The following is an 18,904-nucleotide window of genomic DNA, read 5'->3' on the forward strand; positions in this document are numbered from 1 at the left end:
CACTGCAGCATTGGGATTTTTACTACGTCTATATGAGGGCATATTGGATTGCTACAGCGGCAGTGCAAGTTATTGCTTTGAAAGCCCATCCGATGCAAGTTATGGCTATTTTATTTGAATACATCTACAGAGAAACTGGGATTTAATACCATCTGCATTTTTGCAGAGATGAAGGTGATGAACCATTTCCTAAGCAGGAAGCATTGACATTTTTCTATTTGGCATTGCAGCCTGTGAATTTGCTTCACAACTGTGCAGTTTCACTTTGATTGGGTTCATCTGTGATCTATGGAATCCTACAAAATATCGACTTAAAAACCCAGGATCTTCCAGTTGTGTTATATATCATCAATAAGAGACTGCCTCTTGATTAACACCTCTGTCATATTTCTCCATGAGCATATAATATTTAGATAAGTTGTTATTTTCATAAGCTGATTTTTGCTTTAGAAATTTTGCGAGGTGTTTAACAATAGCTTGCAGGGGTGGTGCATTTCTGTAAGACATTGAGCCGGGATAGAACATTTTGTGTTTTAAAGATATAGAGAGCGTTAACAGAGTATTTGAACTTTTATAAATATTACAAAGCAAAAACACTCTGCTATTACAAACATAAGACTGATTACAAACATCAAATATACAAATAATAATATACAATCTCATTCAAAATTTCAGCATAAGGAGAGACAGAAAATACAGCGAGTATTTAAGAACTTAATATAAGTAAACAGGCATAGCATAGATCGAATAGCAAATTATGTCCTATGAGGAAAATATTAGAGAAGATGTCAAGGATTTCCTAGATTCCAAAAACTCTAAGTTGGTCAGGCAAAAAAAAATAAAAAAAAATGAAGCACTCATTTTTTAAAGGTTATTACACATTTACATGGGTAAAGCAATCTAAAGGAATAACCAATTGCTATTGCCTCTTGGCATAATGAAAGAAATTGTCTACAAAAAATTTGAGTTACCTGAGCCAAATCGGGGAAAATTCTGATTGACTGACCATGAAACAGGGAATTTATACTCCTAAAGTACCTTTGCATTACCTTACTTAAATCCTGAGAAAAATAAAAAGAAAACTAATAAGGTTCTACGCTCTATAACTTCAACATCAGAATTTTCCAGGAAATTAGATAACTCATGAGTAGTAGAATTAGGACTGGCAGAGGTATTAGGCAGAAACAAAAGTCGAGAGAAACTAGGCAACTGGTCATTAGATAAACCCAAAACTTCAAGGAAATATCTCCTCAAAGTTAAATCCGGAATTTCCCCCATAAACTTCGGAAAATTATGTAGCCTCAAATTTAAGTTCCTGGATTGATTTTCAAGATGTTCAATCCTTTTAGAAAGAGATGCAGTCCTTAACTATGGCCACATTGAAAGCTTGAATCTGTTTCAAATTTTCCTCAATGTCTGAAACTTTAGAGTTAATGGCCACAAGTTGACCTTCATGAGATGAAATAGACTGTTCAAATCTAGAGGAGAGGACATCCATATTTTGGATACATGATTCTAGGAACTTCCAAATACAGACATTAGCTCCCAAAGGGAATCTAATGGCACTACAGCCAGTCGGGGAGGGATCGAAAGAGAAGCAATAGGAGAAATATTCTGGCTCACCAAAGGCACTGCCACTGAAACACTAACCAAACCTTCTTCCAGGCTGCTCATTTCAAAGATGCCAAAGGAGAGAAAGAAGAGACCGCTATTACTTCCAAACAAATCTCCTCGGCAGGGCGAGATGAATCAGCGATTGCTCCAGTCACGTCGCAGGTCATTGCCGCGGTGCTGGATGGTGACTTACATTTCTGCGCTAGCATTAGATTATTGTCCAAAGGACTCGGGGAAACTTCCTCCATCTGCGTCTGCCGTGCTCCCTTGCGGCAAGGCACATCGGGATCCTCAGTTCCCTGAAAGGCTATTGATGCAGAGGTGAAGCTGGTGATAAGCTGCTGTCCAATAGGCTGGGAGGGTTCCAAGGGAAAAACTCTTACCCGACCCTTCTGTTTAGGAGGCATAAGTCTCCAAGAAGAAAACTAACAAAAAACAAGTAAGGAACAGCAGCACACTATGCCGCCATCTTGTGTCTACTCCCAAAGCTGAACATTTTGTGTGTTTGTGGGATAGGATGGTATGTGAGAGTGGATGATTGTAGAGTGAAAGAGTTGAGTGATTATCAGAAATAGTTAGAGATCTAGGAAAAAACAGTGGCTGTTTTTAGATTACTCTGATATTTGGTAATAAATTTATTTTATTTATTTATTTAAATTCTTTTAATATACCGATGCTCAAGACCAGGTCTTATCGTACCGGTTTACAATAAATAAGGGGGGAAACCAGTTAACACGGAAAGCGAAAGTTACATTAAAACAGGGAAGTAGAACAAGGCCGTTTGAAGAAAAGGGATAGATTAACAATTACTATTCTAACTGTAGAGCAGAGCAGGTAAGCAGAGAGTAGTAGCTTATATGGTAAACAAATACAATTTACATCGTGTAGTCGATTTGAAAAGTATAAAGAAATAATTAATAAAATGAGTGTTTATATATAAATTGTTTTGGATGCCATTAGAGATTATCTGTTCTATTGAGTATTGTCCATTTGTTTTGGAAGAACAGATGTGTGGTTGTATGTTTAGATCAATTTTAGAAAGGACATTTATGCACACAAATGGAAAAATTACTTATCTGATAATTTTGTTTTCCTCAACAGATGGAGACTGAGCAAGCTGATGTCACAGTATATATAACCCCTGCAGTAACCCCAGCCTGCCAGTATTCTTTTCAAAAGCAACTGTGGACAGACTAGCAAAAAACTTGATTAAAAACATGATTAAAAACAGGTAACTAGAACTGTACTCAACCAACCATAAACACTAAACTCACGTAAGATTCTAGGTACCCCAAGCTAGGACTGCATGAACACTTATCAGTAATCCCTTGAGACCCAGAGCTCCACAGGACGCCTACTGACACACATGTGGCAGCTGAGAGTGGAAAGCTGGGTCCATCTGTCTACACTAAGGAAAACAAAATTATCAGGTAAGTAATTTCTCCATTTCCTAGTGTGTAGACAGATGGACTCAGGACCAGTGGGATGTACCATAGCTACTCCCCAACAAAGTGGGAGGCTGTCTGTGGTCCAGTCAACACTGCACATGCAAAGGCTGCATCCTCCTGGGCCTGCACATGCAGACAATAAAACCCGGAAAAAGTGTTTAAGGAGGACCACGTCACAGCTTAGCAGATATTGACGGAAGAGAACAAACCAACCTCCGCCCATGACACTGCCTGAGTCCTAATGAAATGAGCCCTAACCAGAGTAGGCAATGGCTTTTCAGCATCCACATATGCGGCCATGGCTACCTCCTTAATCCAACGAGCTATAGTAGCCAGCAAAGCTGGAGCTCCCTGCTTACTCCTGCATAGAGAACAAACAGGCGATCAGTCTTTCAAAAAGGGTTAGAAATCTCCAGATACTGCACAAATTGCTTGACATCCAAGGACTGCAAGAGGTGATACTACTCTGCATCCTTGACCTTATCCAGGGATGGCAAGGACACAGACTGATTCAAATGAAAGTCTGAGACTATCTTGGGCAAAAAGGATGGAACAGTATGCAACTGCAATGTCCCCAGAGTCACCCAAAGGAACGGCTCCCAGCACATCAAGGCCTGCAGCTCATAAATTCAACACACTGAATAAACAGCCACCAGGAACACAGTCTTCAAGGTTAAAAACCACAAAGAAAGGCTACACAGCGGTGGGAACTTAGGGCCTGCCAAAAAACTCAGCACAGAGTTAAGAATCCACAATGGTACCAATAACCTCAAGTGAGGCTTAAGATGCTTCACGCCCTTAAAAAAATGGGTCACATCCGGATGAGACACAAGGAAACACCATTCACTGGTCTCAAAAAGGCAAGAGCTGCAACCTGCACCTTCAAGGAATTAAGAGCCAATCCTTTGTTCAAACCATCCTGCAAAAAATCCAGAATGAATGGGATCTTAACCAAATGAAGAACACCCTGCTCCTCACACTAGGCCTCAAAAACTCTCCAAACCCATATGTAAGCCAAGGAAGTGGAGAACTTGCAAGTGGGGAGTAAGGTGGCAATCACTGCAGAGGAATAACCACACTTTAAGAGGCAAGCCCTCTCAAGGGCCAAACCGCAAGACAGAACAGAGTCAGATCCTTGTGAAGAACCAGCCCCTGCTGTAATAAATCCATGTTTGGTGGAAGATGAAGGGGGGGTCTACACCAGGAGTCTTCACAAATCCACATACCATGGTCACCTGGGCCAGTCTGGTACCACCAGGAATACTAGCCCCCTGTGACCTTCAATCTTGCGAATTATCCTGCCCAGCAAGGGCCATGGAGGAAAGGCATAAAGCAATCTGGCTTCCAGCCAGATGTGTACAACAGCATCTATTCCCAGAGACAACAGCTCTCTCCTGCAAATGAAGAATCAAGGAACCTTCGCATTGTGAGAAGTCGCCAGCAGGTCTACGAACGTAAGGCCCCAGTTATCCACAGCTAGCTGAAATGCCTTGGTTGACAACACCCAGTCTCCTGGGTCCAGAATCTCTATGCAGAGAAAGTCCATTCTTACATGGTCTTTTCCTACAATGTGAGAGGCCGACATCATCTGTAGATGACCTTCTGCCCATTCCATAAGCTGGTCTATTTCCTGCAACACTTGCTGGCTCTTGCTTCCTCCTGGTGATTGATATAGGCCACAGTCATCTCGTTGTTCAACATCATGCGAACCACTTGATCCTGCAGCCTGTGGCTCAACTGCAAGCATGCAAGCCGTACTGCCCGGGCTTCCAGGCGATTGATGTTCCAACTGGAATCTTCAGCATTCCAACGCCCTTGGGCGCTTAACGCCAGACAGTGAGCCCCCCAACTGAGGAGACACGCATCTTTCAATACCAACCAGATCAGAGAGGACAAGGAAACTCACTTTCTCAGATGAGCCTTCTGCAACCACTGGTGGAGGCGGGAGCAGATTTCCATCAGCAAGTGGAGCCAAACCGCATAGTCTTGAGACTGCAAGTTTCAACGAGACAGCAGAGAGTGCTGAAGAGGACTCATATGCACCCTTGCCCACAGCACCATTTCCAGGGTAGCTGCCATCAAGCTGAGCACCTGTAGGTAGGACTACACTATGAGGCGTATGGTGTTCACCAACTGATGCACTTGAGACATCAATTTCTGGATCCGAAATTCCGGTAGGAAAACTGTCCTGTCTGGTGTCGAACTAGACCCCCAAATACTCCAAGATTGCTCTTGGTAAGGTTCATCACCCAACCAAGCTCCTACAATGGAGATCACCTTGTGTGTCACCAGGCGGCTCTCTTCCTGAGACTTGGCTCGAATCAGCCAGTAGTCCAAATATGGGTGCACCAGGCTCCATTCTTTTCATAAGGCTGCCGTTTCTACCACAATAACCTTGGAAAGTGTTCTGGGTGCAGTGGCTAAACCAAAGGGCTACACCCGAAAGTGATAATGGCATCCCAAGACCACACAGCGTAGAAAGCGTTGATGTTCCAATCAGATGGGAATATGAAGGTAAGCCTCTGACAAATTCCCCTGACACCTCTGCCATTTATCACAGAGCGTAAGGTTTCCATGCAAAAATGAGTCACTTTTAAATGATGGGTGACTGAGATCCAGAATGGGACGAAAGGGGCCTTCCTTCTTGGGTACAACAAAACTAATGGAATATCGCCCCATATTTTCTTGAGATGTGAGCACCAGTACCACACCCCTCAGCCTGAGGAGCTTGTGAAGCATGAATTCCACTGCCTGCTTCTTCTGCGAGGAGTGGCATGGGGACACCATGAACACATCCCAAGGAATACTGTGAAATTCCAGTGTATACCCTTCTTGTATCACCTCCAGGACCCACTGGTCCAACGAGGTCTCAACCCACCTCAGATTAGAAGAGAGAGACGTCCCCATATCTCTTGTGCCGGAAAGTGGGTTGGCAAACCTTCATTGGGAAGCTTGGGAAGGTCTGCCACCCAAGCCTGCTTCTCTGTTGGGTTGTCAGGGATGAAAGGACTGAGACCTACCAAAAGGCCAAGTCCGCTGAAAGGTCATTCCTCTGTAGGGACGAAACTGCCTGGAACCCCGGAAACAACCCCTCATACCAAAAGGGTATTGTAACTGCTTCTTATCCTCCAGCAACCGAGGAGACTCGCCCCACTTACTGGCCAGTTTCTCCAACTCGCTCCCAAACAAGAGCGAGCCTTTAAAAGGCATCTTGGCAAGATTAGCTTTGAGGCTGTGTCAGCTGACCAATTTTACAACCAGAGTTGATGCCTGGCTGCTATTGCCGAAGCCACTCCTTTGGCCGAGGTACGGACCAAATCATGCGTCTGCTAAAAAGGCGGCAGCAGGCTCCATAACCGTTCTGGAATTCCCTCCAGACTCAACCTCCTGAGAGAGAAGCAGTCAAGATTGCGCCACTAGGGTACAACAAGAAGCAATCAGTAAAGTCATTGCCACCGCCTCAAAGGCTTACTTAAGATTAGCATCAATCCTTCTATCATGTACATCCTTCAAGGCCACTACGGGGAGGGTAGTCTACTTAGAAACGGTACATACCAGTGCATCCACTTTGGAAAAACACAAACGCTCTCTCACAGCCGGATCCAGGGGGTACAGGCCTTCCAGTATCTGACTCTCTTTAAAATTTGCCTCTGGGGCATCCCATTCCAGATCAATCAATTCCTGAATTGCATCCATCACAGGGAAAAAAACCCAAGAGGCTTTACATAAGAAAAACAAAATAGGATTCTTCCTTGGCTCCAACATGGCATCGAAACCAGGACACTCAGTTGTTTCAAGGTCTGGGAAATCAGGGCTGGTAGTTCATTTCTATGAAAGAACTGCAACAAGGTTTGATACAGTTCCAGCCCTGGAGCAATTTCCCCATTTTCCAGGGATCAGGATCGACCTAATCATCAGTGCCATCCGAATTCCCATCGGGAACACCCGTACGGAGCAGAGGCAAGCTCTGGCGCTTAAGCATAGGACTGGAAGAGGGAGAAGCCACCAGCTGAGGTGGCTTCTCCCTCTGTTTACCCCATGCCCTCAGACAGGCATGGGGTAAACAGAGGACTACGCCTGAAGTAAAGCTTATAAGCCTTGAAAACATTCCACCCAAGAAAAAGCAGCTGGGTCTAGACCAAGCCCAGAAGGAACTGAAGCTGGTCCCACAACACTGTTCTCGCTTGCAGAGGAGCCCCAAGGTCTGGTGTCCCTCTAGTCAAGGCCGTGTCTAACCCATCATCAGAATGGAAGGAACCAGGCTTAGCAAAATCCAAGGAAGTCAACGCTCCCTGAGAGCTGACATAGGTTAGAAGCCAGGTCAGGCTGAGAAGCCCTAATATGACAGGCAACACAAATAGGAAGACACTTGGGCTTCTTGCTTACTGGCACCATTGCAGTGATGAACACACATCTTAACAGTTCATGCTCAAAGGGGAATGTGCACAAAAAATAAGTGCCTAGAAGAAAGTGCAACAAGGTGCACGCACAACTTGTGTGCCAAGCTAAGCGTGTGAACAGTGTAAAATGTGTGCATGTAAAAAGCACACCCAAAAACCGAGCACACAATGCGTATGCAAAGCCGATGCACTGTGCATACTGACGGCCTGTAGAGAGAAGAGCACACACAGGAGCGCGTGAAAAACATCGCTGCTGCCTACCACGTGGCATGCAAGAAAAAAGCCTAAGTGCGGGGCTAAGCCCACCAGGGGCCACTCAACCCGCCAGGCTGCCCAGTTCCCCAACCTCAACAGGAGCAGGAACGATAGTCAGTATGGCGTGCCAAACATGGAAACATAGAGGAAGTCCTGAAACTCTTCTGCCTCTGACTCAAAAGGTAAAACTTATCTTTTTTTTTTAATCTTACCTGAGCTCAGCGCTTACTGGCTGACTACAGAGACAGTCTCTGGCTGCGGGGGGAGAGGGCATCTGCAATCACCACCACGCTCAGTCTCCTGTACCCGCTGCTTTTCAGATGAACTAGCAGCTAAGTCTACGCTGGGAAACCCAGCTACCGGACCAAGGAACACCTCTGAGGGACCACGGAAATCACCTCAGGAATTTTCAACTGGGGGAAGGACCTTTAGGTATCACCACAGGAGAGCGGGGCTTTCTTTTCCTTAATTAAGAATTTCAAATTTCTCCTTCCAAAAAGCTTGAAGCAATCCCTATATGGAGATGCACGTCCACGTCCACAATCTGCTGGAGACGGAGAATACTGGCAGGCTGGGGTCACTGCAGGGTTAAATATACTGTGACATCAGATTGCTCCGTCTCCATCTGCTGGCAAGGGAGCATAAACCCACTGGTCCTGAATCCATCTGTCTACACACTAGGAAAACTTGGTTTTGTGTGTGTAAATGGTTCTGAAAATTACCCCCTTAAGGTTCTTCTGAATGAGTATCCTCTTACAAAATAAACATGTAACCAGAATCAGATGCAAGGTTAGAATTTATAGGATCAGATTTAAAGATTGAGCAAATGTCCCCCCATATTACCGTTAAGGATTTCCTGCACAATATTTTGTGTGCGTATTGTCTGAAACATTTTCAGGATCTGATTAAACAAATAAAAGACAAATTGTGCTATGGAATCAATTTTGGGAGTTTTGCTTAGACATAATTATTTTTAGAAAAACCTATATTTTTTAGAAAAACCTAACACACAGAGAATACCTAGTAAAAATCGACAAGTACGAATCCTCACGCATACATATCACGCAAGGTGTCCCCCAAGGCTCATCATTATCCTCCACCCTCTTTAATATTTATCTCCTACCACTATGCCACCTCCTCTCCGACCTAGGCCTCAAATTCTTCCTATATGCAGATGACGTGCAGATCCTCATCCCGTTTCAAAGATCCATAAGCGAACCATTGCAACGCTGGGAATCCTGCCTTACCACCATAAGCGCCTTGCTATCTGAGCTCCACCTAGCTCTAAATACCTCAAAAACAGAATTACTCGTTATCTCTAATCAGCCTGAACTTTTCACTCTCCCCACGCGACAAAACACTCCCCAGAATACAACCACAGCCCTCTCTCAGCCCCAGTCTGTAAGAGACCTAGGCGTCTTCATAGATCAGCACCTAAGTTTTAAACCCCACATCAAAGCACTCCTAAAGGGAGGTTTCTATAAGCTAAACATCCTAAAAAAACTCAAACCCCTCCTCCACACACACGATTTCCGCACAGTCATACAGACCACTATGCTCACGAAACTAGATTATTGCAACTCCCTGCTACTAGGACTCCCTGCCACCACTATCAAACCCCTTCAGATTCTACAAAATTCCATGGCGAGAATCATAACCGGTACGCGTAAAAGGGACCACATCACCCCCATACTAAAAGACCTACATTGGCTGCCCATTTCCTCCCGCTCACAATACAAAACCCTCACCATCCTTCACAACTCCCTACATAAATACAATCACACCTGGCTCGATGAAATGCCACGTTTCTGCACTTCTGACCGCCCTACAAGAACATCCCAGGCAGGCACTCTCTACACCCCGTCCCTCAAATCAGCACATTCAACTTATACCAGAGGAAGAGCTTTCTCCGTCGCCGGCCCCACCCTCTGGAACTCCCTCCCCACCTTCCTACGCCAAGAGACATCCCTCCACATGTTCAAGAAAGGAGTCAAGACATGGCTTTTCCGACAGGCCTACCCCGAATCTAACCAAACTTAATTTCTCCCCCAGATCCACCTGCCCGACTTTTTCTCCACCCGCTCCCACACCTCCCAACCCCCCCCTGCCCTGTCACTTACCCCTATCCCCCCTTAGCCCGACCCATCCCCACCCCCTCTCCCCCCTCATAGCCATCCCTTGATCCTTGGGCCTTCTGGCCGCTACCACCTCCCCGAGTACACTTCTCTCTCTTTTGCACCTCCAGTTTCCCTTTAAATAAACTATATCCTAGTGAATACTGTCGCCTAATTAATATAGCCGGTATATACCTGTACATACTTCAACTGTACATAGTCTCCCTCTTCTATTTTTTATTTCATTTTTGTTTCTGTTGTCTTATACTTCATCTAGCTACGCCTTTCCACCCGCTCCCCATCCCCTCTTTCCCATACCCCCTCCCTCCCCCTTCCTCCCCCCACCATCCTTGCCCCTTTTGGTTCTTTTTGTATTCTGATTTTTGGTTCTGTTATTAATGTTATATTGTTATATTGTTATTTTGTTTCATTGTATTTCCCGCCTGAGTTCTCTGTAAACCGGCATGATGTGCTTCACGAATGTCGGTAAATAAAAGTTAATAAATAATAAATAATAAATAAATATTAAATGTGTTAACTGAAAAAAAGAGATGCCTCCCTTGTTAGGAAAATAATCTAAGAATACATTCGCCAACAAGCCTATTATATCCATCTGACAGTCCTGACCTGGTTCTTTTCCTGCACTCCCACCCTGACTTCACACATTGTCCAGTCTCTTGTCATGGGAGAAGTCAAGCAATCTTGCGTTCTTCACTAGGCTCCCTCCACCTCTTCCACATCATTCTTCTTCCCTTCGTCATTGCCGCTGTTTGTTCTAAAACATTTTTTGGGGGTAGATGAGTAGCGAAACAGCAGGTATTGCATGTACCCATGCCAGCTGTTTGTATGATCCCTCGACAGCAGTAAAATAGATTCAGAATGATTGGTATATGTGTTTATTATTAGAATTTGTTCCGGTCTGAGTGATTTTGGTTAATGGAAAAATGTATTGTGGTTCAAGCACTCGGGGTTCATCTCATGTGTAACTGTACAGATATCATCCAAGTAGAGTCCATATTAATAATTTGTTTACTGACTCCCTGGGTATAGACTTGTATGACTATTGGGATATATGATCCGTGAAATTCCCTGATCATAGACTTATGATTTTAATTGTGTTTAATATAACAAAGCCTCTTATTTGCATGCTTTGACTACAATGTAAGCTCTATGGAGCAGACACTCTTTCTTATATGCATCTGTACAGCACTGGAGTATTGTTTAGTAGTGCTAACAAAAATGATAAGCAGTAGCAAAATGAGAATTAATTCTAAGATAAACAAGCAAAACTGTTTTCATGCCATTCTACGTTTTAAAAAATGTGTAATTTTGTGGCTGTAACAGAAAAAAAATGGATTATTCCTTTATCTTGATAAAACTTCAGGAGGGAATCATACAGAACCATTATCAATTTTGTTTTAATTAGCAAAATTAAAGTACATTAAAATGATTATAATAAATTTCAAAAAATGCTATGACCATGAAATTAATCTCTCTCATATATCCAGAAAGTAAAACAAATATCTACATCTAGCCACCCTTAAGAAGGAACAATATCTTAAAATATGGAATCACTATTCCAGTCTGCAGAAAACACAAGTTAAATGCTTGCCTAGCCAAAGTGACAAGAGGCCCATCAGCCACATGCTTCAGTTCCAGGTCATCCCCCCCGTCCCCCTACCCCTCCTGCCAGAAAAACTTTCTGAGAGGAGCACAGGAGGAGAGAGAATCTGTCTTGCGCACCCTGAAGCTACAGTTCAATAGAAGAGACAGGAACAATTCCCTCCAACACCCTTTACTTTTCACACAGGTCTTGCAAAGGTTGTACAGAAGTGACACCTTTTTGCAGACGTGTAATTTGCACTGCAGAAAGTCTCCCAGTGCTCCGTTTACAAAAGGCTCACATTCCCTGCCAGCCTGAAAACCAGCACCCCCACATCTACATGCAGTTTTAAATGTTTTATGCATGGCTCCTGCTAGCAGCCTACATCTGACCCCAAATTTCTGTTTCATGTCTCTTGGCTGCTGACTTCTATTTTTAAGTTACATTTTCCATCTTGTGTTTTGCTCGGTCATGTACTGTTGACCTTGCTCGTACTTTTGTGCATGGAAAAAATTAAGTCATCACCAACAAATGAAAAAGAAAAAAAAAAAAGCTTTTTTTTTTTTTACCTATGGCTGTCTCTGGCATTGCAAACAGCGTCTTCTCTGTTGCTACTCGGAAATGCCCATGGACTGACAGACCAACACCCTAGAAGAAATATACAGAAGCGATAATATATTCACATTTCTAAAATTTAGACCAAGCTTTGTGCATTTCTAATGGGGAAGTCCACTGGTACAGAGTTTTGTCACTATTCATTACTACCAAAACCAGGCACAGCACTCTCTCCACATTTTCATAAATGGTTTCAAAACAAAACACCATATACCACCATCAATTTTCTTGTCCTTTTACATATTTTCACTTAAAACACATGAACACAATAGATACAGACATGTCTAACTGTTAAATGATGGCTGTCGTTTCATTTAACAAATACATTTTCCGGTGCTGCACAGATACTTTCAATTAGCAACCTTGAAAACTTCAAATAGCAAATTGTTATGTCCATGTAACCCTCCTCTCTCATTTTCATAAATTTTAATCGGTAAACCCTTTCCACAATGGTTAAGACACTTCGCTGTGTCTCATTTAACACTATGTTCTGGTAGATAGGTTTGTAATCCTGTGATGGGAGTGTATAGAAATTTTTCTCCATGGGATTGCGATTAATGATGGTATAAATCCTAATGGTGCTGAGATGTTGTTTAGAACTAGCTAATAAATCCAAAATTGTCCCATAAGGCATGGCCTCATCCTACAAAACTGGTCTCTCAACATTCGTGAAACTGTTTATTAAGAAATGGACAGCTTTGTAATTATAAGGGTGAGTTTATAATTGCCTGCACTGGTATGAAGTCTTTAGGTAACTTGAGCTGCATAATTTACATCACCTACCAAAGACAACAAAAATAAAATGCACTTCATGTAAATTTTCATATAAGAAGAAATCCCCACATTTTCAAACCAAAATGTACATCTTCACTTCACTTTAGCTTTTCAATAGTACTAGCAATCCACAGAGTCCTTGTCAGCAATAGTCTTATTACCAACTAGAAAAAAAGCAGCACAAACTTTCTCTTATGTATAAATTATTTTTCAAAAGGCGACCATATTTTCAATCCAAAATGTAAATCTTCACATAAGAAATCCCAACCGGGGCCCAGATTTCACCTCAAAAACGAGGCTGCTTCAGCTTTAGATATAATGTTCTAAAGCAGATGCAGTCAGGCTGTCTTGGTGCAGTTTGCAGCATTATTTCGAGATACTTGTTTCTTGAAGTTTTTCTGATACAACAGCGGTTTTGCGGTTTTTTTTTTGTGACATGAGTTTCTTTGCCCGGTAAAGCAGTGAGCCCTGTAAGAGTATTGTCAAAGGCCTTTTGCCATATTATCGATATTGGCTTAAATATTAACTTCAATCTTTAGTACGTTATAGCACATTATATCTGAAGCAGCCTCGTTTTCGAGGTGAAACTTGGGCCCTAGATGGGATTTCTTATGTGAAGATTTACATTTTGGATTGAAAATGTGGTCTCCCTTTAAAGAATAATTTATACATAAAGAGAAAGTTTGTATTGCTTTTTTCCAGTTGGTAATAGGATTCCAGTTGGTAATAGGATTATTGCTAACAAGGACTCTGTAATTGCTAGTACTATTGAAAAGCTGTATGTACGTAGATTTTATTTTTTGTATTTTTGTGTTTTTATAAAAGATTGTGTGTGTGAGTACTCTGGTATGCATGTTGTATGTGCATATCTTTTTTATACACAAATATAAGCTGATTTGCATTTAAGTGTTTGTATAAATTGGTATATAAACTGCTTAAATAAATAAAAAAACAACATTTAATGAAGGTGTTAAGGCTCACTTAAAATTGATTATATACTTTCCCTCATTATCTCATGAGACCACGAATGACTATCCCACACCAGGGGACAGTGCCCCAGGAACGACTTCCCATGGGAAACAGCAAAACATCAGCTGTCAACTGCCACACTGGACCACCAATGACTATCCCTCACCAGCAGGGGACAGTGTCCCAGGAACCACCTCCCATGGGGAACATCGGCTGCCTTTCACCCTTTCCTTCAGGTTCCTCGTGCCCACTGCTGGGAATGGTGCTTCTGCTCCTGTGCTTACTAAAACTTATCTTGGTAAGCAGTACTTGCATATGTCTTGTGGCCCAAATGTTTTGCTCACCCATCTGTGCTCAACTGGGGCGTGCAGCTCATGCCGTTGATATTACTTTTTATTGCAGATTCCTGGATTTCTGTTGCTACTAACTGAGGCGATGTTTCCTCTCCTGCTCTTTCTTCCAGCGTAGATGCTTCTTCCATTCAAATGCCTCATCTTTACCAACGCTCAATCCTCCATTGATGTTGGTCTCATCTCCTCCCGTATTTACGCACAGACATTCCTGTGTAATCTTCTTGCTGGTTCCGCAGTGGGTGCATTTCTCATCTTTTTTTTTTTCTTTGCCTTTCATTTTGAAGGTGGGTGCATCGTCATCATCAGCACTCATCACTGCAGTCTGCAGAAATGGTGGTTCTGTTCCAGCTTGCTCATCGCTGCTGTTTTGCCGAAACAGTGGATCATCTACAACTCTTCCTTCGGACAGGGGATGCTTCATCCACTTTGCCAGGCTGTCAGCATAGGTCTTACAAATGTTCCTCCAGTTTCTGGACCTGTTGATTGAATTTTTGGACTTTTGCTGCACATGCAACCTTGCATTCTATGCTCTATTTCCCAGGCTGTCAGCATGGGTCTTCTATTGTTATTTCAAGTTTATGGAACTTTTGATGGAGTTTGTGGACTTTTGCTACATATGCAGCCTTGTATTTTATACAATTACTTTGAAGTCAATCTTAAATTTATACTTGTGCAATTGCTTTTGAAGTCAAGTCTAAAAATTTTACTTGAGTTGTGATTTTTCTTTTTTTTCTGGTTACAAGTGGGTCATGGGCCTTTCCTTTCCTCCCTTTGGCCTGAGATTTACAGGACAGTCTGGAAATTTCAGACATGAAGATGGCCAGCTTGTTATAAGAGTTACGGGCCCATCCTCGAATCAGAGGTTTCCAGTCTTGTGTTTCATGAGTATTACATGTGCTGCCTCCTTGGGCCTGAGTGTGGAAATTTTTGGCACAAGCAGGACAGGCCTGTGATAAAATGGAATCACACCAATGAAGAATCAGACCAGAAAAGCAATGAGTCTCCCAAGATAACTAACTGTAGTGTAAATCTCCATAGGGATTGTTTTGTACTAATTTACCTTACAAGCACAAAGATATATCGCAAGGGAAGTGCTCAGTAACCCTTGCACTGAGAAGAGAGGATCACCTTGCTGGTGGCTGAAAAAAATTGGTAAGCACTACTTGGGGAAAATTTTAGAACTTAAAAGTTTTGTGGAGAAGTAAAATATTGGGGTATATTATTTAGTGTGCTTGTGTGTCTGTATTAAATAGCTAATCAGAGGGCAAGCAAAAACCAGGAGTTTGTGTGTTTGTATTACCTACTCCTAGCTCATCCTTTAATTTATAGGCAGGTGATACTTTCACACACACAAAAAAAAAAGCAAAACAATTAATCAGCCTTTTAACTTAAATTCAGAAATTTCCCACACTTTATCAAGAGTTTAATCATTCCCTTCTGGTCACTACCAGATAAATAGTGAATATACTAATACATTTAAAGGACCCCAATTATATGCATTCCTACTCCCATAGCAACCTAAACTTAACTAGGAACAGAACAAATTTAAGATGAAGGTAGCAGTCCAGCAGCAAGAAGGGGGCCTCCCAGTATTTTGCATTGAGTATCATATGTATGATTTTTTTCTCGCCGGTGAGAAGTTGTGCGTGTTCACCCAATGCAAAGAGTCCCTTCTCTCAGAGAACAAGTCCGATATCTGGAGACAAGAGTGGCAGAACTGGAGGAGACAAGGCACACAGAAAGGTATATAGATGAGACACTGAGGGATATAGTAGCCAAGTCCAACTCCAGTCTGGCTGCCCTGGTGTTGGCTTGGAAGAGGAAGGTCTCATGATCGGAAAGCATCAACTTGGTGCAGCAGGAAATAATCCTGTAGCAAGGACCTGCTCTCCAGTTGGTCATTGTCCTCTCGCACCGAGGATGAGTCTCCCAGGAGGAAAAGGTCAGGTCAGCCATCATAATTGGTGATTCAATTATTAGGAATGAAGACAGCTGGGTGGCTGGTGGGCGTGAGGATCACCTGGAAACATGTCTCATGCATCACCTAGATAGGACTTTAGATAGTGCTGGGGAAGAGCTGGCTGTCAAGGGACATGTGGGCACCGACATAGGAAAATGTGGGCGAGAGGTTCTAGAAGCCAAATTTAGGCTCTTAGGTAGAAAGATGAAAACCAGAACCTCCAGGGTGGCATTCTCTGAAATGCTCCCTGTTCCACGCGCAGGTCACCAGAGGCAGGCAGAGCTCCGGTGTCTCAATGTGTGGATGAGTCGATGGTGCAAGTAAGAGGGATTCATTTTATTAAGGAACTGGGAACATTTTGGGGAAGGGGGAGTCTTTTCCAAAAGGATGGACGCCACCTTAATCAAGATGGAAACAGGCTGTTGGTGCTAACCTTTAAAAAGGAGATAGAGCAGCTTTTAAACTAGAACAAAGGGGAAAGCTGACAGTCGCTCAGCAGCACATGGTTCGGAGGGCGGTACCTTCAAAGAATACTAATGAAGCATTAGCGTTTAGGGCATCCCAAAAGAGAGGTTCCAATAATAAGAAAAGTAGTCCAAGTGCCTGTAACTTAAAACTCACTTGAGCTAAAAGATTTCAATTTATCTCTGTCAACTGAAAAACAGAACATTAATACAAAAATTTCAAAATGTGTTTTTTGTTTGTATGCTAATGCCAGTCGTCTATGAAGCAAGATAGGAGAATTAGTGTAGAGCAGTGAATGATGACAGACAATTGGCATCTCAGACTTGGTGAAAAGAGAATAATCAATGGGGTAGTACTATACCAGGGTACAAATTATATTACAATGACAGATGGAAGCATCTTGGTGGCAGGGTGGCATTTTATGTCTGGGAGGGCACAGAGTCCAACAGGATAAAGTTCCTGCATGAGATTAAATGCACAATCAAATCTTTATGGGTAGAAACTCCTTGTCTGTTGGGGAAGAGTATAGTGATAGGAGTATACTACTATCCACCTGGCCAAGACGGTGAGACGGACAGTGAAATGCTAAGAGAAATTAGGGAAGCTAAGCAAACTGGTAGTGCAGTAGTAATGTAAGGTTTCAATTACCCCAATATTGACTGGATAAGTAAAACATCAGGACATGCTAGAGAGATAAAGTTCTTGGATGGAATAAATGCCAGTTTTATGGAGCAAATGGTTCAGGAACAGACGAGAAAGTGAGCAATTTTAAATTTAATTTTCAGTGGAGCGCAGGATTTGATGTGGTGGGGCTGCTTGGCAATAGTGATCATAATATGATCAAATCTGAATTAATGACTGAAGGGTCACAGTAAATAAATCCATGGCTCTAGCACTAAACTTTCAAAAGGGAAACTTTGATAAAATGAGAAAAATAGTTTAAAAAAACCAAAACTGAAAGGTGCAGCTACAAAAGTAAAGAGTATGCAACAGGTGTTGGCATTGTTTAAAAAAAACAAAACAAAAACATCTTAGAAATGCAGTCCAGATGTATTCTACGCATTAAAAAAGGTGGAAAGAAGGTCAAACGATTGCCAACGTGGCTAAAAAGTGAGGTGACTATTTTAGCCAAAAGATCTTCATCCAAAAATTGGAAGAAGGATCCATCAGAAGAAAATAGGATAAAGGCATAAGCATTGGCATGTTAAATGTAAGACATTGATAAGACAGGCTAAGAGAGAATTTGAAACGAAGTTGGCCACAGAGGCAAAAACTCATAATAAAAACATTGTTAAATATATCCGAAGCAGAAAGCCTGCGAGGGAGTCTGCTGGACCATTAGATGATCAAGGGGTTAAAAGGGCACTTAGGGAAGATAAGGCCCTGCAGAGCGATTAAACAAATTCTTTGCTTCTGTGTTTACTGAAGAGGATGTTGGTGAGATACCGGTTCCGGAGATGGTTTTCAAGTAACACATTTAAGACTAATCGGAGAAAATTCTTTTTCACTCAACGCACAATAAAGCTCTGGAATTTGTTGCCAGAGGATGTGGTTAGCGCAGTTAGTGTAGCTGGGTTCAAAAAAGGTTTGGATAAGTTCTTGGAGGAGAAGTCCATTAAATGGCTATTAATCAATTATACTTAGGGAATAGCCACTGCTATTAATTGCATCAGTAGCATGGGTTCTTCTTAGTGTTTGGGTAATTGCCAGGTTCTTGTGGCCTGGTTTGGCCATTGTTGGAAACAGGATGCTGGGCTTGATGGACCCTTGGTCTGACCCAGCATGGCAATTTCTTATGTTCTTATGGGTGATGATTCAGATGAACTGAACCAAATCACGGTGAACCTGGAAGATGTGGTAAACCAAATTGACAAACTGAAGAGCAGTAAATCACCTGGACTGAACGGTATATACCCCGAGGTTCTGAAAGAACTAAAAAATGAAATTTCAGACCTATTTCAATTAATTTTTAACCTATCATTAAAATCATCCTTTGTACCTGAAGTCTGTAGGATGGTCAATGTAACCCCGATATTTAAAAAGGGCTCCAGGGGAGATCCGGAAAAATTATAGACCGGTGAGCCTGACTTCAGTGCTGGGAAAAATTTTGGAAACTGTTATAAAGAATAAAATTTATATTCTGCCTTCATAGAGAGAAAGAATTTCCAAGCAGCTCAGTCTAAGTCTGCATCACATGTCTCTGATAACTAGCAGTGTTGTCCTTAGACAAAATATCCACTGTCTGCATGCCCTTCTGCAAATGGCTTGGACCACAACAGCCTGCTCCTCTTAGACCCTCCTTCCTTCTTTGGTGATAAAGCATTGTCTTTCTTT

General features: G+C 42.4%; 1 protein-coding gene across 2 annotated transcripts in view; it reads right to left on the minus strand.

The window, feature by feature from the left end:
• Positions 1 to 18,904, minus strand: part of LOC115093777 (3-hydroxyisobutyryl-CoA hydrolase, mitochondrial-like) — a 295,490-nt gene that overhangs the window by 102,414 nt on the left and 174,172 nt on the right. For both annotated transcript variants that reach the window (XM_029606024.1, XM_029606023.1), the window contains exon 7: positions 12,004 to 12,082. In XM_029606024.1, coding sequence (XP_029461884.1) covers positions 12,004 to 12,082 — 79 coding nt within the window. The remainder of the gene's footprint in view (positions 1 to 12,003; positions 12,083 to 18,904) is intronic.

Source organism: Rhinatrema bivittatum, chromosome 6 (genome assembly GCF_901001135.1).
Source record: "Rhinatrema bivittatum chromosome 6, aRhiBiv1.1, whole genome shotgun sequence".
Classification (NCBI taxonomy): Eukaryota; Metazoa; Chordata; class Amphibia; order Gymnophiona; family Rhinatrematidae; genus Rhinatrema; species Rhinatrema bivittatum.